The 22,441-nt window shown below is 54.2% G+C and overlaps 9 protein-coding genes across 9 annotated transcripts; 5 read left to right on the top strand and 4 right to left on the bottom strand.

The window, feature by feature from the left end:
* Window positions 1-1,577: 1,577 nt before the first annotated feature.
* Window positions 1,578-3,476, top strand: NCS54_00412900 (Glycerol kinase; the record flags this gene model as incomplete). The annotated part of the gene is made up of 3 exons (XM_053149678.1): window positions 1,578-1,948; window positions 1,998-3,001; window positions 3,055-3,476. 3 exons carry the CDS (start codon window positions 1,578-1,580, stop codon window positions 3,474-3,476), a joined length of 1,797 nt encoding a protein of 598 aa, XP_053005653.1.
* A 3,671-nt stretch (window positions 3,477-7,147) lies between these two features.
* NCS54_00412800 (Hypothetical protein) lies at window positions 7,148-9,597 on the top strand (the record flags this gene model as incomplete). The annotated part of the gene is made up of 4 exons (XM_053149677.1): window positions 7,148-7,750; window positions 7,806-7,910; window positions 7,976-9,347; window positions 9,398-9,597. The coding sequence occupies exons 1-4, from the start codon at window positions 7,178-7,180 to the stop codon at window positions 9,595-9,597; spliced, it is 2,250 nt and encodes a 749-aa protein (XP_053005652.1). The 5' UTR covers window positions 7,148-7,177.
* A 2,129-nt stretch (window positions 9,598-11,726) lies between these two features.
* On the top strand, window positions 11,727-13,018 carry NCS54_00412700 (Hypothetical protein; the record flags this gene model as incomplete). The annotated part of the gene is made up of 2 exons (XM_053149676.1): window positions 11,727-12,179; window positions 12,230-13,018. The coding sequence occupies 2 exons, from the start codon at window positions 11,727-11,729 to the stop codon at window positions 13,016-13,018; spliced, it is 1,242 nt and encodes a 413-aa protein (XP_053005651.1).
* A 392-nt stretch (window positions 13,019-13,410) lies between these two features.
* On the bottom strand, window positions 13,411-14,170 carry NCS54_00412600 (Hypothetical protein; the record flags this gene model as incomplete). The annotated part of the gene is made up of 3 exons (XM_053149675.1): window positions 13,411-13,862; window positions 13,924-14,092; window positions 14,147-14,170. 3 exons carry the CDS (start codon window positions 14,168-14,170, stop codon window positions 13,411-13,413), a joined length of 645 nt encoding a protein of 214 aa, XP_053005650.1.
* A 527-nt stretch (window positions 14,171-14,697) lies between these two features.
* On the top strand, window positions 14,698-15,077 carry NCS54_00412500 (DNA-directed RNA polymerase subunit; the record flags this gene model as incomplete). Its single annotated transcript, XM_053149674.1, has 2 exons — window positions 14,698-14,707; window positions 14,755-15,077. The coding sequence occupies 2 exons, from the start codon at window positions 14,698-14,700 to the stop codon at window positions 15,075-15,077; spliced, it is 333 nt and encodes a 110-aa protein (XP_053005649.1).
* Window positions 15,078-15,236: 159 nt separating this feature from the next.
* On the bottom strand, window positions 15,237-15,852 carry NCS54_00412400 (Mediator of RNA polymerase II transcription subunit 31; the record flags this gene model as incomplete). Its single annotated transcript, XM_053149673.1, has 3 exons — window positions 15,237-15,394; window positions 15,449-15,683; window positions 15,739-15,852. 3 exons carry the CDS (start codon window positions 15,850-15,852, stop codon window positions 15,237-15,239), a joined length of 507 nt encoding a protein of 168 aa, XP_053005648.1.
* A 490-nt stretch (window positions 15,853-16,342) lies between these two features.
* Window positions 16,343-17,341, top strand: NCS54_00412300 (Metallophos domain-containing protein; the record flags this gene model as incomplete). The annotated part of the gene is made up of 1 exon (XM_053149672.1): window positions 16,343-17,341. The coding sequence occupies one exon, from the start codon at window positions 16,343-16,345 to the stop codon at window positions 17,339-17,341; it is 999 nt and encodes a 332-aa protein (XP_053005647.1).
* A 315-nt stretch (window positions 17,342-17,656) lies between these two features.
* On the bottom strand, window positions 17,657-18,375 carry NCS54_00412200 (CFEM domain-containing protein; the record flags this gene model as incomplete). Its single annotated transcript, XM_053149671.1, has 2 exons — window positions 17,657-18,238; window positions 18,301-18,375. The coding sequence occupies 2 exons, from the start codon at window positions 18,373-18,375 to the stop codon at window positions 17,657-17,659; spliced, it is 657 nt and encodes a 218-aa protein (XP_053005646.1).
* A 1,722-nt stretch (window positions 18,376-20,097) lies between these two features.
* Window positions 20,098-21,732, bottom strand: NCS54_00412100 (Hypothetical protein; the record flags this gene model as incomplete). Its single annotated transcript, XM_053149670.1, has 2 exons — window positions 20,098-21,278; window positions 21,345-21,732. The coding sequence occupies 2 exons, from the start codon at window positions 21,730-21,732 to the stop codon at window positions 20,098-20,100; spliced, it is 1,569 nt and encodes a 522-aa protein (XP_053005645.1).
* Between the last annotated feature and the right edge of the window lie 709 nt (window positions 21,733-22,441).

The raw sequence follows: 22,441 nt of genomic DNA, 5'->3' as shown, positions 1-22,441 counted from the left end.
CTCCCCTGTTGCTCCTTCCCTCCTGCCTCTCTTCGTGACGTGTACCTCAACTCCACCAAATTCCAAAACCGGTTTTGCCGGGACGTCGCTGATGTCCGGGAGGTGCAGACACGGAAGGGGCGACAGGAAGAAGAAAGAAAAATGATTGCATTGGACCAGTCACGGCTGCGCAGGGTCTTTGAGATGCTTTTTTGCCTGCATCTCACCAAGAAGACTGAAGCGCGCCGGTCACCGGCAATTCTCGCCTCCTGTTCCCAGCAGAACTCCACCCCAAGCCTTATTTTAAGGACTAGATCTATCACAACCCATGCAGCCAGGCATTTTTGCCGATGCGGCCAGGGCCGAACCCATGGAATTGGCTTCGGCTATAGATGACAGAGAGAGATTCCCCCAATATTGAAGAAAATGGATCGCGAAGGGGAAGTGAAGCATTGGGGGAGTGATTGGGGGCGGGTACATGAGTCGTCAGCCCCGCAGATTGTCCACCAACCACGGGACACGTCAGGTAGCGTCACTCTCACAGAGCCTCTCCCAACGGTTGAAGGACTACTTTTCCGTCCTCGTGAGCTGAGCACGAAAGAAGGAGCCATTGGTTGAGATGATGGGCATCAACATGCAATTTGTCAAGCGGATCCCACTCGTAAATACTTGCCGAGCATCCCGTGGACATGTCCAGCATGCAATTTGCTAAACATCTAGGGCCGGAGTAGCCTTGACCGAAGCAATATTTCTTTTAACCACCTGCGCTCCCCCCCATGCACGTCAGCTGGAACGAAAGCACCGAGAGGCCTGGACCGCAGCGTGCCCCCTGAAATAGGTTCCCGGGACCCCTGAATGGCCCGCTGATAGACAGCGGAGAAGAGACCAGTCGATGGGGCCGAGGCCGGGGCTCCGCATGTGCCGTCCGTGTGACCTCTGTCTTAGTGGAGTTGGGGTTCGACAGGCGAAGGTGGGGATCCACTCATGATGGCAAAAGCCGGCCGAAAATCAAACCTGCTTTTGCGCTTCTCCGGCGATCGATCTCCCACGGCAGTGGCACAGACGACGAGGCAGCGGCAGAGCCAGAGAACCCCCCGCCCTCCTTCCCTTTCCGGACCCCGACTTCGCAAGCAAGCACATGTCAGGGCGGTTGAGATTGCCATCCCATTACACTCTGCCAGTTTGGCCGTTGTCTCGCCGGCTCCCGCCTGCCGTCCAGGTGTTGCTAACTCACTATGGCATTCCGAGGCGTCACCCTCCCCCTTCCCGTTCTCCTCCCCCACTCTCTCCGCCGACTCCTGGTACATTTATCTCGTGCTCCTTCCTCATCTCGACTCCCTCTCTTCTCTCCTCTCTTTGTTTCTTCCATCTTTATTCCACATTCTCGACCTCTATCAACAACTTCTCCTCCTGCTTCTCCTCTCTCCGTACCTAAACTCAACCGCTTTCTCCGTAGGCGACTATCTCTAGCATCGCCCACATCCATAAGACGCCTCTACTCTCTATTACATCGTCCTCCACCCTCCTGCTAGGGACGGCTCCCTTGCCACGATATCAAAAGACACAGACAATCCCATTTGACTGCATCGTGTGCAAGGATGCAATTCACAACCGTCGACGCGTCGCCCCAGCTGGTGCCCAGCAAGCGGGACCCCCTGGTGCCTGTCCACTCACACACGGTTGAGGAGCGTGAGGCTAAGCGTCCACGAACTGCCGAGGTCTTGCTTGAAGAACAACTTCCTCAATCGCTCATCGACGCGGTTGAACTTACCAAAGAGACTATCAAGGCAGAAGAGGAAGAACAGCTTCCTCAAGGAATCACCGAGACGGAGGAGGAGAAGCAGAAGCATTGGTTCGTCGGTAGTATCGACCAAGGAACGACTTCAACTCGGTTCCTCATCTTCAATGGCCATGGCGAGCCTGTTGCTAGCCACCAGATCGAGTTTGAGAACCATTACCCGCACTCGGGGTAAGTTGAGCCCCTTTTCATGTCAAGACTATTACTAACAAGACCGCAGATGGCACGAGCATAAGCCAATGGAACTCCTCGAGTCTGCCGAAACATGCATTGCAAAGGCGACCGAGAAGTTTTGCGCAGATGGCCACACTGTTTCTGAGATTCGCTCCATTGGCATCACCAACCAGCGCGAGACGACGGTCCTCTGGGACAAGACCACCGGCGAACCCCTCTACAATGCCGTCGTCTGGCCTGACACTCGTACTGCCGCGCTTGTGCGTGACCTAAAGGCCCGACCCGGTGCCGACAAACTCCAGGAGAAGTGCGGACTCCCATTGTCCACATACCCCTCAAGCGTCAAGTTGCTTTGGGTTCTCCAAAACGTAGACTCCGTACGAAAGGCTTATGACGAAGGCCGCCTCGCATTCGGCACTGTTGACTCATGGCTGATCTACCAGCTCAACGGAGGTGCAAACAAGGAGGGTGGACCCGTCTACGTCACAGACTCGACCAACGCCAGCCGTACCATGTTCATGAACCTCAAGACACTTGATTACGACGATGATCTGCTCAAGTTTTTCGACATCGACCGTAACAAGCTTGGTCTTCCTAAGATCGTGCCATCCTCCCATCCCACTGCCTTTGGTACCCTCGCTCGCGGGCCCCTGAAGGGCACACCCATTGCTGGCTGTCTGGGTGATCAATCATCTGCTCTGGTCGGCCAATGTGGTTTCAGCCCAGGCCAAGCCAAGAACACATATGGCACGGGCTGCTTCCTCCTCTACAATGTTGGACACGAACCCGTCATCTCCAAGACGGGCCTGCTCGCAACCGTCGCATACGACTTTGGTCGGGGTCGTAAACCAGTCTACGCCCTCGAGGGCAGTATCGCTGTTGCTGGTTCCGGTGTCAAGTTTCTACAAAACAATCTTGGCATTATCAAGGCGGCTTCAGAGGTGGACAGTGTTGCTCAGTCCGTCCCCGACAACGGTGGTGTCGTCTTTGTGACGGCGTTCAGTGGTCTCTTTGCCCCGTACTGGATTGACGATGCCAAGGGCACGCTGTGTAAGTCTTGTCGCAAGCCTCTCGCTTCTAAATCAGGGCTAACATGTTTCTAGTTGGTGTCACCCAACATACAAAGAAGGGCCACATTGTGCGAGCCACACTCGAGGCTACCTGCCACCAAACGGCGGCGATTCTTGACGCCATGGCCTCGGATTCTGGCCATGCCTTGGACATCCTTGCAGTCGATGGAGGTCTCTCCAATTCGGACCTCTGTATGCAAACTCAGGCTGACCTGAGCGGCGTCCCTGTTGATCGCCCAGCCATGCGCGAAACTACCGCACTGGGGGCCGCCATTGCCGCCGGACTCGCCACTGGAGTCTGGAACGAGCTTGAGGAACTGCACGAAGTGAACAGGAAGGGCCGCAAAGTTTTCAAGCCTCAGCTTGATACCAAGGACCGAAGTCGGATGCGGAAGCGGTGGGAGCGGGCTGTCGACATGAGCAGAGGATGGCTCAAGGATATCGATGATGAATAACGAGAGGATGAAGAAAAGTCATTGGCAGGGAGATACGTGTATCATAAGGGTGTTAACAGGTGTGAACTTGGCATAGCGAGCCTTAGCAACGGAGCTAGGTGTTGGATAAGGATCATTGGGAATTAGCCGAGGGCTTGGTCTATTGAATAATAAATTTTCTTTAAGCAGTCGACTGCATGCAGCTCTGAATGTGTGATACGGAAAGAATCTTGTGAGAGATGAAGGGACTGATAACTAGGCATCCGATTGGGTCCACGTCGGCTGCTTCTGGGCGTGTAAGTCTGCAGAATGGTGGTGCACAAGCGTGAAGCTGATCAAGTACATGTATTGGGCTTTTGAGGCGATCGCCCATACCAGTCTGGCCCGTCTACTAGAGGTCCCGCTGAATAGTCTCTATTCTGGACCCTCCTATTTTAGGCATTGATCATCGCTGATGAATGAGGCCGAGAGCATTCGATGGTGGTCTCAGTCTCAGCCGGGAGTTCAGAATCGTCTTCTCAGCCGAGCCGGTAAATGCAGATGCCGAAACTCGAAAAAAAGAGTGCGTCTATTCCAAGTCAAAAACGGCAACCCAGGCTTACGTGCCGTGAGAAAAAGAATTTAGTTCCCGTGTGGTTGCGACCTAAATATGGATCAGTTGGTAAGACGTGGTGGGAGCTAGATCCTTGACGGCTCCTGTTGATATAATACTGTGAACGAGTAAGCCCCCTGATCGCCTGTAAGGTCCAAATTGTTGATATGAATGAACATGTACAGCGGTTCATTTGGTCCAAATTGTCTGTCTGTCGAGAGCGGCCCCGACGCTGACAGGATGCCGTTTGTCTGAAGCCAAAACGGTCCGTGTGGTGCAGATGCGCTCCTTCGATGTACATGCAAAGGTTCGTTTGGATAAGCGCCGACCATGTGGTCCCCGAGTACAACAGATAGGGCTTGGAGTTATCCCATTTAATGTTTGAGATAACTTTAGGTGATGGCCATCCTGATACTCTGACTCTAGAGCAGCATCCAGCCAAGTACATACTTATCGAAGACACCTCCACAATGTGGTCTCTTTGTCAACCATCAACTGAAAGCGACGTTGCTGGCACTGCGGCAGATAACTACTCATCCCCTCCATGTCAACAGCGCCAAGGCCAAAGCCCAAATAGGCTTTTCGACCTGTACACACTGTTTACGAGGCCATGTGCGGCAGCATGCACGCCGCAGTTGGTGAGTATCAAGCGGGGGGATTCGCGATGCGGTGAGTGGCCTGTAAGTACGATACGATAGGTAGCTTATATTAAGCTCTTGAGGACATGATGCTTTTCTTGGACGTTTCATCCAGGCCTGCCCAGGACAAGAAGATGATGATGATGACAAGGTTGCAGCCAGGCCCAGGTTACGGCACCCAACCAGGTACAGAATCAGGGGTCCAGGTCCCCATAAAAAGTCCTAGAAGTCCTGAACTTCAGGGCCCTGCATTGGACGCTTCCCATCCATGATCGTATTTGTCACCCAAACCCGACAGGTCCTAGTCCCCGCCCGGGGCGAGGGCGGCTGAGGGTAATTGGTACATGGCGGCATGAGCCTCACACGCTCCAGGTCAACTGGAGGGGAAGCAGCCAGAGAGTGATGCGCAGAGGGGAGAAGGTTGAAGATTGTCAAAAGAGGATTGATATACTAGTCATCAGTTTCTGATAAAAGTCACAGTCATTGCAGTCATCTTGAGGCCGTCAAAAGCTCGCAAAATGGCCAATCGAGGGGGTTTGAGGGGTCAACGGCTTCGTCTTTTGCTGCTTGTCGTTCGTCATGCGCATGCTCCCGCCGTGGCTCAAAGGTTCCCCGCCATCCATCCCACCTTTCCAGGTGACATGAGCGATCAGGCTCTGGACGAGGAACGCGGATAGTAACACAGAAAACTGATGAATGGCAGCCAGCTTCTATATCGGGATTCCACATCCCTCTACTCTTCCAATTCCCTTCCATCTCTTTCATCCCTAACCGAAAAATGGTCAATTGGTCCATGGGAGTGGGAGCTGGAGAGAACCCCACCATGGAGCCCGCCAATGTCGGCCGCAGCCACAGTCATCAATCAGCGACAAGCCGTGCCGTCAGCGAGAGGCACCCCCCGGACAGTTTCTTTTTTTTGCAACGGGCAACGGATATGGACAAGGCAGACTTTGGGGCCGCTGTCCGTGGCATTGGGCCCTTGTCCTGTTGGTCAAATGTTTACTCTTGAGCTTTCATGCCCAGCCTGATTGGCAAATAGACCCAGGTTGAATGAGTATCAGGTCGGCCTTTTGTGCAGTGTCGACGGGTCTCTATCCGCTGCCATAATGCAATGTAGCTGTCCGTCAGTTCGTCTCAATTCCCGCCCGCCTACCAATTCTCGTCCCCGTCATTGAAGCCGGTGAGAGGAAAATCCGCCGGCCAGTTGATGGAATGTCCTGCTGCATCCCCTGTCCTCAGCCTTACACTGCTGGAAACGCCCTAGCGCCGTCAGCTGCGTGGGCTCTAGACTTCTCCACCTGGAGGGGGGTCCTGGGCGGTCTCTGTTTCTGGTGGTCCTGCGTGGTGCCCCAATCCCCGTCCTTGATTCTCTGCCCACAAGTGCCCAGCCTGCAGCGCCTCGTCAGCCACCTCAGCCCAAGAGCCCAAAAGACCTGCTCAGATCTCATTGTTCCTTTTTATTGCGAGAGAAGCGAAGGAAGCAGTGATTCCCACGATCAGAGCCCATCGCCTACCCACCTGCTAAAGCTTGCGCCTCTTTGTCCATCGAATTTTCTCTCTGTGACGGTCTCATCGATATCATCAAGTTCGGCTCGTCCGTGCCCACGCCAGCGCCAGCGCCAGACTTGACGGCCTACCTACCTACCCATCCATACATACGCCAACGCAACACAGCCAGACAGAGAGCCCACCTTTTGTCGACAGGCTCTCCCGCTCCAGCTCGCTCGCAACTTTTTCTACATGCCTGGCTCCAGCTGTCAGAAGAGCGACCCGGCAACTTACTTGCTCCCAAGCTACAGCCACGGAGCGCACCTAGAGACGGCGACGGATCCAAGGTCTAGAAGCAAGCCAAACTGAACATCGGCGACCATATTCCAAGCCAGCATCAAGCCAGCCCAGAAGAGAGCCGCCAGCGTCCAGTCCTGCCCGAGTAGACCTCAGCTCTGCTGCAACCCGCTCAGCCCAAGCTCAGCCCAAGCTTGTCAGCCAACCAGCCGGCGACCACTTCAGACTCGTACATCCCACTTCACTTCGCACGCCCCCCTCCTGCTCCCACTCCCGCCCGCCCATCGCATCAACCTGGGAGCTAGACAACCTGGTGCTGGACTGTAGCCAGGCCAGGCCAGACCGTCTCTTCTCTCTCTCGACTTTTGCTCCCTCACAACGCCTCTGCTCTGCGCTACACTGCTGCTCTCCAGAAACCGCTTCTCTCCTCCTCTCCTCCTCCACCCCCCGTGCTAATTTCTGACCCGAACCCGAGCCTGACCCTCTCTCATTCCCCCCTCCCCCTCCTGCGCCCAATCCCAATCCAACCCACCCCCCTCGTCGTCGTCCTATCCTGTCCTGTCCTGTCCGCTCCGTCCTGCCCCGTCCTGCTGCTGCGGCGCCTCGCCTCGCCGCCCTCTGCGTCTGTGCCTGTGCCTCTGTGCCTCTTCTGACCTTTGGTCCTACTCCTCAAACCTCCCCCCTTTGCTCCTCTTCCTCTCTTCCATATGAGTTCTATGAACTCCCGCTTCAAGAGCTTTGGCTTCGGAAAACGCAAGTCCGCTGCAAGCATCCAGAACGTCGAGGGTCTGACCCCAAGCCCAACCCCTCCTCCGGGCCAAATACCGCAGCCTCCTCACCAACACCAGCTCAACGCTCCCTCAATCGCCGCCTCGTCGTCCACGACAAGCCTCCCAATGAATCACCCGGGCCCTGGAAATCGCCCGCCCAGCTATACAGCCAACTTTCCTCCCGGCCAAGCTCCCCTCGGCCGCACCAGTCCTCTCACCCAGCAGCCCAACCGCACTCCTCCCAGCCAAATGGTTGGCGGTCCGCCCCCGATCAACACCGGTGCCCCCGTGGGCTACCCTCCTGGAATGGCTCCCATGGGCCAAGGTCCTCCTCCGATGGGAGGTCCTCCCGGCTTTGGACAGCCTCCTCCGCCTCAGGGCTACCCTCCCGCCGGTCCTCCTCCTCCTCAAGGCGGCCCCATCGGTCAGCAGTTCCAGCGCCCGGGCCCCGCTGCTGAGGTTGAGGGAGCCAGCCGGAGCAAGGCCCAGCTGATCGTGGGCATTGATTTTGTACGCATTTGAAGGGTTGCCAGTTCAGAAGCGCAGTGGCTAATTGAGAAACCAGGGTACCACTTTCTCTGGCGTTGCCTTTGCGTTTGCGACCAACAACGAGGCCAAGGAAGACATCATTACTGAGTGGCCAGGCGCTGGCTCTTACACCAAGCAAAAGGTACGTGGAGTCGAGACAAGCAGCAGATATCGAGAGGCGCAGAGACTAAAGTCGTTCTTCTCCAGATTCCCACGGTGCTTTACTACGATCAATACCAAAAGGTGGTAGGATGGGGTCCCGATATTGCTGACGCCCTCGCTCCCACCGGATACCCCAAGCCCGGTGTGCAAAAGGTTGAGTGGTTCAAGCTTCAGCTGATGCTCAGCGGAAACACCTACATCGATCCCATCAACCTCCCTCCTCTGCCCCCAGGAAAGTCCGAAATCGACGTCGCCGCCGATTACCTCTTCAAGCTCCGACAGGCCATGCGGTCAGCTCTGCAAAAGACGCTGGGTGAAGTCTTTAACCGAGAAGAGCGCAACATCCGATACTATCTGACCGTACCTGCTATCTGGAACGATGCCGGCAAGGCCGCCACCAGAGCTGCCGCCATCCAGGCTGGTTTCCTCCGAGACGAGAATGACAACCGTCTTACCCTGGTCTCTGAGCCCGAGGCCGCCGCCCTCTTCTGCTCCAAGACTGGTCTCCTGAACCTCAAGGTCCACGATGCCGTCCTGATTGTGGATTGTGGTGGTGGTACTGTCGATTTGATCGCCTACGAAGTCGAGGAGGAGAACCCCTTCACCGTCGCCGAGTGCACAGCTGGTTCCGGTGACTCGTGTGGTTCCACCGCCCTGAACCGAAACTTCAGCAACATTCTCCGGACCAAGATCCGCAAGATGAAGCTTCCCGATGGTTCCAAGACGGCCGGTCGTGTCTATGCCAAGTGTATCATGGACTTTGAGAACCGAATCAAGGCCGATTTCCGGAATAATGGCCAGAAGTGGGCTGTCGACGTTGGTATCGAGGCTGAGTTCCCCGAGGCCGGCATCGAGGAGGGTTACATGACCTTCTCCAACGAGGAGATTCTCCAGTGCTTCGAGCCCGTTGTTAACCGCATTCTGGAGCTCGTGAGAAACCAGATCATTGCCATTCAGGCCCAGAACCGTACCCTCCAGAATATCCTGGTGGTTGGTGGTTTCGGTGCTTCCGAGTACCTCTTCCAGCAGATCAAGCTCCATGTCCCTCCCCAGTTCCAGTCCAAGGTCGTCCGCCCCATGGACTCAGTCGCCGCCATCGTCAAGGGTGCCGTCACCGCCGGAATCACAGAGCGAATCATCACCCACCGTGTCGCCCGTCGACACTACCTCATGGCCACCCTCCAGCCCTTTAAGGAAGGCTACCACCCTGAGGCCTACCGTGTACCCTCCCTGGACGGCAAGGACCGTTGCAAGTTCACCCGACAGATCTTTGTCCAGAAGGGTCAAAAGGTCAAGAACGGCGAGCCTGTCAAGGTCTCGTTCTTCCGACAAGTCGCTCCTGGCGCTACCCTCATGTACGAGGATGTCCTGTACGCCTGTGATGACGATGTCTGCCCCGAATACACCAAGGATCCCCGTAAGTCTCTATTCTTGCCTACAAGTGATTCAAAGACTAACAATGCGCAGGCATCAAGGAAGTTGTCACGCTTACCTCGGATCTCTCCCGCAAGAACCTGGAGAAGGACTTTGAACGAATGGATACCCCTCAAGGCACCTTCTACCGCGTCTACTTTGATATCTACCTGACCCTGGATGGCTCCGAATTCAGCGCCGAGCTTGTCTGCCAGGGCGAAGTCATGGGCCGCTGCCGCGCCCGCTTCCGATAAACATGCCGTATAATGGAAAGAGAAAGCGATAAACTTGGAGTTTCACTTTGGAACCGCATGATACCTGGCAAGATGCAGAGGCGGGTGAGACTCGCTCGGAGCCCCCCCCCCCGAAATATGACAGACAGAGCAAGGGAAATATCTGGGACCGTCTTGGGATCATCCGACGAGACCAAAGAGACATGTCGAGCGACGAAAGATGTTGGATTTAGTACTAGGAGATTAAATAACTTAAGCGTGGTTGACACCAGGTGTGTCCAAGCCTGGTGTTGGGTTCTGAATTGATGGAGGGGGGAGAGTTACCTGCATGAACGACATGATGATCACTCGTATATAGACAATGGAGACATCATTGAATGTGCATACTTTTTCAACAAGCAACCTCGAAGGCTTGTGTGTCTAACGACTAATGATGTAGAGATACGGGTAAGAGGGTATACATCCTGATCTACATCGACTTTGATCCGGTTTATAAACTCGGCTGAGACTTCTATCTTGGTCTTGAGCGACAACAACTCCATCAATCCAACGGCAAGGGATATCAGCCGGTTTATACCGCCAGATTGAAGTCATAGTCCGAGTTACATAGCCAATCCTAAGGGAAAGTTGGACTCAAAATCTCCAAGCCAGTGATACCTTTTGTCTCTCACGGCAATATTTAGCAGTCGGTATCCAGGACATGGTGACATATATGTCATTGATCAGTCAGTGTCGGCCGTAAGAAAGCTCGTATTAGCTCAAATTCCCAGCACATACCAATGACTTATATTAGAGCCTCTGTTCCGCTGTCTAGGTGATAAGGCAAACGAAGCAAACGAGGTTCAATTGCGGTTGGAACTGGAGCGTTGTTGGTTGGATGGTGGGGTCATGCAAGGTGCCACGCACGTGGGGATTACTTCAAGAAATAGCCATAAACAAATATGGAGTTGGAACCTCATATATAAATGCCCATTGTGCTTCTAACGCACGTGTGCGGCTCGTGTACAGTATCGTCAAAATGGAAAGCTATCAAGTTGCTGCTTGGAGAAAATGCATCTTTTCTAAAAGGCAGGGCTAAAAAGAAGCTATCGAGTAGATCCAATACTTGAGAGGCTCATGATAACCTCACATATGGCGGCAACAGCCAAAAAGGGAAGGTTATATCACAGCATCAATGTTCACGGCCACCAACACGGAATCTGTATAGAATCCAACTCTATACCGCATACTTGCAATCATCGTTATTCACACAAAAATTCGTCGTCTGACCTTTTGCTGGCATGCATGTTCAGCCAGGGGTCTGGTTCTTGTCGATATCCCTGACCCGTGGTCCCCTGACGTCATAGCTTTCAACCATGGCCACTCAAACTCGTGTAAGTCATGGCAGCCCAGACAAACATGGCAAGTTCTCGCTGTGAAGCGCCTTCCCTCAGTGAGGTCTTTCCCTGTCTACTCCTTCCTTTGCATTGTTTCAAAGTCTCAAACTCGTCGTTTCATTATTTTGGGCCTCTCTTTCTCTTCCTCTCATCTTCAGCTCCATTCTCTCCTTTACTCGAGGCCGACTCTTGGGCTTCTATCCTTCTTCAACCCTCTGGATTTATTACCCTCTTTTTGTTTATCTGTTGATCAGCAAGCACCAAAAATATTAATAGTATCGTCTCTCCTCCTCGGCCGTTTCAGATTCTGGCCACCTCCCCTCCTTACCCGCTCCTCTACCACAACCTAGCCGATCTCGTCGCTCTCAGCCGGTCCACCCCTGCTCATTGCCCTAGACTCTATCATCTGTCCAGCCACTCTCCGCTGCCACGCCTCCAGTGCAGATCAATTCGACAAGGGTCATCAAGAAACGGTTCTCAGCTATTCAAGAAGACAGGCTTGGTTCGCAGCATCGTCATCGCCTATACGTCACTTAAGTCCCTCGATCCTGGAAAGCACCCCAGCGCCGCCGTATCTTACATATACTGCTCGACGACTATACTTGCTTCAGTGGACAGCTATCTTTGGAGGCCATGGTCACGACCAACTAATACTTTCTATTACTTTGTTCTTCTAGACTCAAAACAATTCCCTGGGGCGACCTCGATTGGATCACAACACAGGTCAACAATTCGTTGTTATTTGCGTTCCACTTACACCCTTTGAGCCAGGAAATGGTATCTTCGTCGAAATGTGGAGACGCCAGAAGCGCCCCTTCACTGCGCCGATTGCTGGTGCCTGTCCTCGTCATTGGGCTGTTCATACAGGAAGCCAGAGCTGTCAGTTTAGAGGTCCCTCCAAGGATCTCGGAAGATGACCTTTTGCAAAAATGGGGACAATACACCGTGAGAAACCTGCGCCGAAAAGAACCGGAAGACCCCGAAAGGCCGGTTCCTTTGGTTATTACCAACAAGTGCGATTCAACCATCTGGCCTGGCATCGCAACTCAGTCTGGTAAAGGTCCAGGCGTTGGGGGCTTCGAACTTGCCCAGGGGAAGAGCAAGGAACTTTGGGTAGGATCAGAGTGGCAAGGCCGTGTCTGGGGGAGGACGAATTGTACTGTCAAGGGCGATTCATGTTCCTGCAAAACGGGTGACTGTTTTGGCAAGTTGGACTGCGAGTTCAGTGTAAGTGGTTTACCGAGTGTTTTTCACATCCAGTATTAACGTATAGTCAGGGGTCAACGCCAGCAACACTCGCCGAGTTCACCTTGGCTGGCGGCTTACACAAGGAGCAAACTTTCTACGACATCTCCCTAGTTGACGGCTACAATCTCCCGATGGGCATTGTTTACATCCCTGCCAAGAACACAACCTTCATCCCGCCAAATCTCACCAACTGCGCGTGCATTGCATCTCCTAGTTGGATCTATGCACACGCTGACACTGGGACCTACTACACCAACTCGACATATCCAGTGCCTCTGGAAAACAGGATCGACAATGACGACGCACGCCGTTGGTGTCCATGGAAATATCTTGCCTTTCCGCCCACTAAGCCTGGTGACGGCATCTACCCCTACCCGGACGATCAGATCCAGAGGCCCGAGTTTTCACCTTGCAACAGCGCTTGCGCTGCATACGGCACTGACAAGGAGTGCTGTGTAGGCAGATACCACGACCCGGATATTTGCAAGCCATCCGATTACAGCAAGGCCGCCAAAGCAATGTGTCCCGATGCCTACAGCTTTGCTTTTGACGATCAGAGTTCGACGTTTATCATTCCCAAGGGTGGCGGCTGGGAGATCGTCATGTGCCCCAAGGGTCGCTCGACTAACATTCTACGTCAGTTGGGCGATGAAATGAATGAGCTGGCCGATTCAGGGGGACTATCACAGGTTGCCCAGAAGCGACTCAAGAATGTCACATATATCATATCCGACAAGAGCATCGCGAATAATGTGTTCCCGGCAATGATTACGGTGGGCTCTGCGACGTTGGCAACTGGGCTGTGGCTACTATTATAAGCATTTGGGGGTCTGATCGAGACAACCTTACAAGAGCTGGGAGCATGTTTCTTTTCCTTTGTTTATAGAAGACAGGCTGGTTCCTGATCTTGTACGTCCTTTTGACTGTTCCTTTCCTGACGTCGGCTTGGATCGAGAATGAGCACACGATTAGATGATAGACGACGAGCTGAACAGGGAGTTGGCTTCAAATCCCTGGGCCAGAATGCTTATACCCTTCTTTCTTTGATGCCCTAGATGAGAAGTTGTTATTCTCTCTACCTTTGTACAGGCCTCTATCGCTTTGAGATAACTATCATGCTGTATGTCCACCCTCATATTAGTCCACTTCCCTCTGCGGTGAAGTGGCCTCTAGATATCAAGTGTTTCTAAGCGCAGCAGCGCGTTGATGACTATCTCCGCCTCTCCTTTCGTCTCCTCTCCCACTCGGCACGCTCCTCCTCATCACTGCCGCTAAACTCGGCGTCGTCATCACTCTCATCGTCCACGCCTTGTGCGACGGCATGCTTATGACCGCCATGCTTGGCACTAGCAGCCGAATTATCCACGTTGATGAAGTCGCCGGCGTTTTGGTTGGCGTACTCGTGCTTCTGGATGAGCTCGCGCAGCTCCTTGTTGGTGGGGTCGACGAGCTGGTATGGCGTCAGGCGGGCCTTGTTCTTGACGCGCGGATTCGAGCCGGCCTCGAGCATCATCTCGACGAGGGCGTTGCCAAAGGGTCTCTGGGCGGGTGGCTCCGAGTTGATCCAGCGGATGGCGGTGTGGAGGGGGGTGTCGCCCTCGAGGCGGGTTAGGGGGTCGCATTCAAAGTCGGGCTGGTCGAGGAGGAGGTCGATGATTTCGTCTAAGTTGGAGGAGGTATTAGTTCGTTGTATGCTTCGGTCGCGGATGATGGGGAGACGCACAGTTGCCCCGGGAGGCGGCCTCGTGGTAGAGGTGGTTGCCCATGACGGTGGTGGTCTCGTTGAGGAGCTTTGTGATCTCGGGGTCGGATTTGTCCTCGAGGCACTCGGTGAGGAGGTCGGTGTTGTTGCGGCGGCATGCCTCGATCAGGAGTTCCTTGACGGAGGCGCCCTGTGTGTTTTGATTAGATGGTACGTTTGTATAAGCTGTTGAGGCCTGACTTACGTCGTGCTCCTCGTCAGCGCCCATCTTTGCTGGTTGACCAAGACGTGTATATCAAGCTGATTTGCAAGGGAAGCGGGGTACTATCTGTCAGTTGGTTGACAATGGGGAAAAGATTGAGGTGTTTCGGTGCGAGATTCCGGAATGCTCGGTACAAGTCGAGGTATGCAAAGTCAACAATAGAGTACGTGTTTGCGGTGTCGTCGTCACCAGGGGATATGAAAGGAGGTGGCAGTGATGATGTAGCGTTTGCCGTTGGTGTTTTGGAGGGGCTGAGGCTGAAGCGCCCAGGGCAGCAGCAAAGAGCAGGAAATGGCGGGGGAGATGGCGCTAAGACATGGTCCGTCATGGCAGAGGCTGGACCCCACTAGAGACGAAGAGGTGGAGGCCTTGGCGGCCTTGGGACTTTCTTGGAGAAAAAAAAAGAAGTCATATTCGTTTCTATTCAACAGACGAATCAACGGCGCAACAACAAACAACTCATCTACTTTCAACCAAGGCTCTATTGCAGACAGTTTCTTGCTATCAAGTCTTGTCCCTAGCAAACCGCCATCATGTTGCTCTGTAAGACTCTCCCTCACCTCTCCCCAAACCTCGCTAACCATTGGTAGTCTGCCCCCATTGCGCCAACATCCTCACCGTCTCCTTCACAAACACGCGCACCAACCGCCTTGAGTGCCGCACCTGCCCCTTCGAGCACCACATCACCGAGCCCGTCTTCTCGCGCCGCATGTACGAGCGCGTCGAGAGGGAGGACGTGTTCGGCGGGCCGGGAGCCTGGGACAATGCGCAAAAGGGCCGCGTCCAGTGCCCCAACGAGGGCTGCAACGGCGACGAGGCCGCCTTCTTCCAGGTCCAGATCCGCAGCGCCGACGAGCCCATGACGAGCTTCTACAAGTGCATGACTTGCGGACACCGGTGGAGAGAGAACTAGGCTTGTTATGAGTTGGTGTTGGAGGAGGGTCTTGCTATTTATTCTTGGTTGCGAGGAGAATCGGAGTTTGTCATAGACTGTAGCTCGTGTTTTTCGAGTTTGAAGAATCAAAAATCCCTTGGCCTTGTCATGTTGCGAGGCGTTTGCTGGGCTGGGCAGTTACGATTGAGAAGGCCTCTGATTCGTCTTGATCTTGATCTTGATCGTCTTCTTCTTCCGCGTAGGAGTCTTGATGCCATCTTGTTCTTGGGGGCTGCTCTGGTCTTCTTGTCGTGGCTCGTGTGACTGATCGCATCCTACACAAGGCGCGTCGTCGCCTTGGTCGCAAGTCTTCTAGCTTTCGCGGTGCCAATCGATCGAGGCCTTCATACCCTCCTCGACCAGTCTCTGAACCACATCCGGGCTCATGATCTGCTGTCGGAACATCTCCTGCTGGAGGAGCTCGAGGTGTCGCAGGGTCGGACCCGGGTAGGTCAGGTACTTGAGGTAGGGCGGCTTGCTCCAGTACTGGAGATAGGCGAGGTATGCGACAAAGGCGGGTTGGTTGAGGAGCTTTTGGGAGGCGAGGTGGTTGAGGTAGTAAGGGTTGGCTAGAGATTGTACAAACTAGAAACAATACAGGTCAGCCGGAGAGAGAGGGAAAGAAGAGCACAGAACGAACCTCGAGCTCAATCTCGAAACGCGAGTAGCCGCCATACTTGGGCTCCGTGTCCGTCTGCGCGGGCGCGGGTGGAGGTGAACCCATTGGTACATCTTGAGAGGCCTCGGCAGCCATTTCGTCTGATAGTATGAGTTATCAAGCAAAAGGCGCCGTGTTTGTTGGTGGTGATGCGTGTTGATGGTCTCTCTCCTTTGCGTTGGGGCAGGGAAGTGGAGGCTGTACAAAGGAACTTCCATGGGAGCTGCCTGACCCACTTTGCACTCTATCGACGTCAGCTGAAGCTTGCTTCATCAAGCATCCATGATGGCTTTGGCTGGGTCATGATGATAACCTATGATTGTTTTGGCTGATGCGATTTGTTTTACTCATCTCAAACATTGAATCACTACCTATTCTTCTTCTTCTTCAGAGGTGCTTGTAGTATATTATTCAGTGACCCTCTCGAAACGAAACGGCTGCCTCCTGTGATGCCTACTAGGTAGACCAACAAACTTTTCTGCCTACGTCCCTACATATGCACCTTTTCTTTGCGCTCTGAGCCCTCGAAACTTGATCCCTCAATCGACCTCTTCTTTATTGAACTGTCACTAGTACCGACTCGAGAATGTCTGAATCTCGCGCTTCAAGTACAGTCAAGACACGCATCCTCATCATATCCGACACCCACGGCTCAGAACCAAAAGCCAAACCCGACGACGGCTGGCCGACCACTGAAGATGAACTCGATCAGAATGACTTGAAGTGGGCTCACACGGGCTGGAGAGAGCCTCTACCAGAGGCGGATGTTGTCCTCCATTGTGGCGACCTGACCCTGCGTTCAACCGTCCCGGAATACCAAGCAACATTTGATGTGCTACGCTCCATCCGGGCTCCTCTCAAGCTGGTCATTGCAGGGAACCACGATACTGCTCTTGATGAGCGCTTCTGGATTAACGAAGCCCGAGGTACTAAAAGGACCATGAACCAAGTCAAGGGCATCGTCGAAGCTGCCAAAGCAGACGGGGTCCGATATCTGACCGAAGGCGTTCACGAGTTCACCTTGGACAACGGGGCTCGACTCAAGGTGTTCGCAAGCCAGTGGACACCTGTATTCGGCGGCTGGGCATTTCAATACGACGACGGCCACGACTTCAAGATCCCCGAGGGCATCGACGTGGCCATGACCCACGGCCCTCCGAACGGCATCCTCGACTTTGCCGGCATGACGGGGACCCGGGCCGGATGCCCCGACCTCCTGCGCGCCGTCACCCATGCGAAGCCAAAGATCCACTGCTTCGGACACATCCACGAGGGATGGGGCTCACTCCTCGCCACGTGGGACGACGACAAGATTGACCAGGAGCGGTCGAAAGCCGTTGGACTTAAGGGTCTGCGACCAAACCACATAACACAGGATGAGGAGACGTACAAAGCGACGAAGGCGAAGCTCATCAAGATGAGCCGGCAGAGGGGTGCGCATCTGGATCTCACCGAGGGTGACTACCATCTCGTGCAGGGAGAGAAGACGCTGTTTGTGAATGCCGCCATCATGAGTATTCAATATCGAGCCATACAGCTGCCGTGGCTCATCGACGTCGACTTGGCCAAAGCCGATGAGAGTTAGGAACCGCAAGATTAAGATGGAAGAGAATACGGAGGGGGAGCAGGATAAAGGAGCCAGGGGTTATGTGCTTGACAATTGCAAGCAAATCCATTTCCATCATTACTTTTTTGTCCGCTATTGCAAATAGATATAGCCTTTCATCAAAGATGCTATACCCCAATATCCAAAAAGTGACCAAAACATCCAAATGTCATATCTCGAAGCATACTCTCGTTCAGAACATTAAACAACACCCCAGGCCTCGCAATGAAGCCCCATTAAGATTACTCCCCAGGCGCTCTATCACCGGATTATACCTGTGTATAATTTCACACCTTACAGAGCGAAAAAGGCAGCCAGGATGGCGAGGAAGCCACCAAAGGCGGGGCCGGTCATGGCAGCGGCGTTGCCAGTCTCGCTGGCAGCGGCGCTGGTCTCGCTGGTCTCGGAGCCGGAGCCAGTGCCGGTCTCCTCACCATCACTTCCACTAGCACCAGTCTTGGTAGCCTTGGTGGTCTTGTTGTTGGGACCAGGTGTGGCGGGGACGTCGGTAATGGTGGAGAAGATGGCAGGGACGGTGACGGAGCCGGTGATGGAGGTGTCGACGCTGACAGTGACAGTTTCAGTGTTATCCTCCTCATCAGAGGCAGTCTCAGTCTCAGACTCGGTCTCAGAGGCGGTAGCAGTGGGAGCGACGGTGCCGGTCACAGAGCCAGACTTGCCAGCGGCCGAGGAATAAGCCTCGCAGGCAGCCTGGGCGGCGGCGAGGGCCTTGGGGAGGTCGGCAGCCTCGCACTCCTTCATCAGGCAGGGCGAGATCTGAGGGGTGAGCTTCTCCTGGAAGGAGGGGTCGCACTGGCAGGCGGTGTCCTCGAGGTCGCAGCCGGCCTTGGGAACATACTCCTCAAGACACTTGAGCTGTTGGGCGTGTGTTAGACGGTGTTGTTGCGACACAGGTGTCCATGTTGATGTTGACTTACAGCGCACTTGGGCTGGCCAGTGAAGTCCTGGGCGGCAACGAGGCCGGCAGCAGCGAGGAAGAGAGTGGCCTTCATTTTGAATTATGGATTTGAAGCGCGATTGATGAGAAATTTGTCTTGTTCGTTGAATTCGTAAGCAAGCTCGAGATGATGCTGGTGGGTAGAGGTAAGAGGCGCTCCTCGGTAGGTCGGTCCAGGCCCTTTTATAGCTGCTTCCAACTCCCGGGGCGCTGCTGGTTAATTAACTTACCCCATAAGAACAAGCCTTGTCGGGCGGACAAGGGTCCCGGTCCAGAATTGACTGAGGGAAACGGGCTCCATCAAATTATCCATTCATCGGCTGGTCGGACGGGCCTCTAATGGGCTTGTCTCTGCTCCTGTCCTGCCCCTGGACCCCTGGAAGCTTGAGAGCTAGAGCCCACTAGACCCTGCGCTATGCGGCCGGGGTTTACGTGCCTGAGTGGAAAGTAGCGTGTAAATACCCCGTACTGGTACTTGTGTTCCCCAATCTAGACGAGCCTGGAGCCATTCCCGCCCAGCCCAAAGCTTGAACTTGTTGCCCAGAACTTCTTTTTCACCTTTTTTTTTTTTAAACTCTGGCTGAAACCTGCCCAACAAATCCATTAGGAAGGAATGAATCCTTGGTGCCGTTTTTCCCGTTCGCCCCAGACAATTAATACGGATACGTACAGCCAAACTCCATGGCCCCCATTTGCATCGAGAAGCCCCAGTTTTCCTTCGATTCCTCTCTCCCCCCTCCCCCTCGTCTTGCCAGAATCATCCGTTTTTGACCCTGTAAAGACATCAACTGAGTCCCTACGAATAGAGAAGAGGTCATTAGAAGCTGCTGGGGGGTTCAACAGCCGAGAAACCACGCCATGGTCACTAGAACCACCGAGATGAAAACTCTTGGTGAGGCTGGGGAGGATGGAAGGGCCAAGATGGAGAGGGCTTACTCAGTTGTCAGCTTATTGCCTTATATCCCCTCCATCTCTCGCATGGTACATGCCGCTCTGGGAAAGGATCAATCCTATTGTGAGGCATTGCCATGCCAACGTCTCAAGGCCATTGGGCCGGCGCATCGTCTCTCTCTTTCTGAGGACCACAGCAGTGAATCCAGTGGCTTCCCCTGTCAATCCCGTTTGAGAGTGCAGACTCACTGCCATCCTCTCAGGGATCATTGGTGGATACCTCGGGGGCTTTTTGTTGACGGGTGCTTCTAATTCTGGTGAGGGGGGCATGGCTATGAGAGACAACCTACCTACCGTCAACGGTGCAAGGTCCTTCTTTTATCCATACATGGATGGATCTCGGCAACTGCTGACCCTCACATGACGGCTTCAGGTCATGTCAGACCACGATGGTTGTGATTTTTCAGAGAAGCATGCTTGATTCTATTTTACTCGAGATTCAACCTACCTACGGTGCCTGGCCAGCCACGACAGTACATGACACTCGCGTTGCCATGCACACGCATGCAGATGGGGCCCAGGATCAGTAGGTACGTAGGTAGGTGTTGGCAAATACGAACAGACTTTCCACTGGCCTGCCTAAAATCGATGCATGGCAACGTAACATGTACCGAATTGTACGGATACAAGTCAGCCTCTGCCTCATTCTGTCTTGGACGTGTCTCTGCCTCTCCCTCAGATTCAGATCCGCATTTAGCGTTATGCAATGCTGCTTGATAGAAAGCTTGGCACTTCCGGTCCGAACGCTAACTGACATCTCGCCAAGGGCTGGCTTTGAACAGTTGAAAAGATATTGATTAAAGTATCTCGACCACCTACGTAACCATCATGAATCGTCATCCCACCGAGGCCGGTTCATGATGATGGGTCTCGCTGGGTCCCAAGGTCCTCGTATCTCATTCTTGTACTTTTGCAACCCAATCAGCCACCAGCTGCATCCTCCTGTTGCCAGTACCGCGATGAGTACTCCCACAATCATTCCCACGAGTCCGCTCTTCCATGGCCATCCGCCAGTGCCCTTAGTGTCACCCAGGATGAGGCCTACTCCAAGTCCCGCCCCCAGTACTAGCAAGATAGCCGATACCACATGGAATCGCCAGCTGCGGTGCCTTGCATACCGTCGGAAGACGGGAAACAGGCCAAAAACTTCTATGCTGAACAGCGTCAAGCTAAAGACCTGCTTCGTGGATGGTAGCCGGCTTGCCAATACCGTTGATGCCATGAGGGCAGCATTGGTAGAGAGTGATGCAGGAAACTTGGCTCCCACGCCGCCCGAGTAGTCAAAGAAGAAGATGTTTATGGCGAGGAGCCAGAAGGACATGGCCCAGATGCTGTCGCTCGATGTGGACCAGGTAAGGGATTTGAGGATGGGGCTAAGTCCAAGGAGTGTGCAGTAGATGAGGATTGCCGACTTGATGGTTTCAGCCCTCTGCCGGGACCGGCTTTCTTCAGCAAGAAGGGGTGGTGGCAGCTCGGGGAGGTGCTCCTGGCTGGCTCGAGGTGTATGCACAGCACCGCTGGCCAGCGAGCTGGTTGAAGTGGACTGCGCCCGTTTAATCGCGTGGTGCGCGTGTAGGTTTGTAGTCGAGCTCGAGGCCGATGGCCCGGCGGTCGACGGGACTGAATCAATTCGGAGCGGAGGCGGGCGCCTAATACTACCGGCGCGGCCAGGTCGCCTCATGCTTCCGGTCCGGCCAGCTCTCCCCGTCACAGTTGCTGCTGCCACTCCGTGACTCGTGTCACCAGGGTCCTCGATCTCAGACAACCAGCGCTCCCAGAGGATCCATCCGACAAAGGTAAGGAAGCTGCTCCAGCTTGTGACAGACACGGGAGATACACGCTCCTGAAAAATACCAACAAAGCAAACGATGAAGATAATAACGGAGCAAACATGTTGCAGTATAACAGTTGAGTCGGCGACGAGGGGCCAGAAGTCATACGGCTTAAGACGAGGATTCCGCTGTAGGTTCTCGAGAAAAGTCGCTTGGTCGGTATAGTTGTCGGGATCTATTGAAAACTTGGTTAGCTCTCGTCCCTCTCGTCGCGGAAATCAGTTGATCAGTCGACTCTTACATGATTGCTTCACCCACATCAACTTCTTCCACGGCCGCTTGCGCCTGCGACTTCTACTACGCTCGCCAGGGCGGCGAGGCGGCGACACGAAGGCATCGTCAGGGGAGAGATGGGAGCGGCCAAACCCATGAAGCGTCGAACGGTCTAACGAGGGGAAGGGCGTCTCGTCATCGGTAGGGGATGGCATGCTCTCGGGAGGGCATTGGAGGCGGTGGAGGTCGCGCTCAGTCGTTGGGAGCAGATCTCTTGTTCGCGTATGCCTTCTCTGGCGACCGTGTGAATAATGGCAATGGCGGTGATGATGCCAATCAGGAGGATGAGGATGTGCAATGAGTGGGTCGCCCAGGCTTAGCGGGCTCGGGGATCGGGGCAAGCGCGCCGTCGGCATCGAGTTAGGCGCGTCCCGCTAGGACGGGAGCTGAATCCGAATCCGCCTGCCTGCCTCTTTCTGCGATGGATGGATGTCTGCTCCAGCATTACCTACCCTACTAGGTAAGATCTGTTGCACAGCATGAGGCTGTTTGGCGATGGTGATGATCTGTTAACATTGTGCGCCGTCTGCTCAAACCACCTAGATAGTCAGGTAAGCAGGTCAAGTTTGGCCGAGAGCTTAAGCTGCATGAATAGGCATTTCAATCCCAACTTACAGTACCTACCTACTGCGGTACACATTCACGTTGAAAAAGAGATGGAAGGAGCAGTTTCCAGTTGTGGGGCCTGCTTACCAGGCACACACATCTCCTGCAACTACGACGGCATGAGCGTTGGTGAGCAACCCATACCACAACCTCCTCCCATCTCACCCAACAGCCTCGTCCAACATCAACTGCAATCAAACTGCTGCCAACGTCACGGTAATAACCCGCTCCCAACTGATAATCAACGGGAAACCATCCATCACCAACATCACTCATGGCAGCTGCACCCCAAAGGCTGGAGCGTGCGTCTCGCGCCTACTCTACCCTACAGTGTCGACTCAAGACAGCGCTTCATGACCACACCCGTCAGCTCAACGAGGCAAAAGGCGCCATGCGCGCGTTCGAGTGACCAAGGAAAGTCATCCGAGCGGCAATGGCTGACTCAATATCCGTACTAAC

The sequence above is a fragment of the Fusarium falciforme genome, chromosome 3 (genome assembly GCF_026873545.1).
Source record: "Fusarium falciforme chromosome 3, complete sequence".
Taxonomy (NCBI): domain Eukaryota; kingdom Fungi; phylum Ascomycota; class Sordariomycetes; order Hypocreales; family Nectriaceae; genus Fusarium; species Fusarium falciforme.
This window is presented reverse-complemented; position numbering and strand designations above follow the sequence as displayed.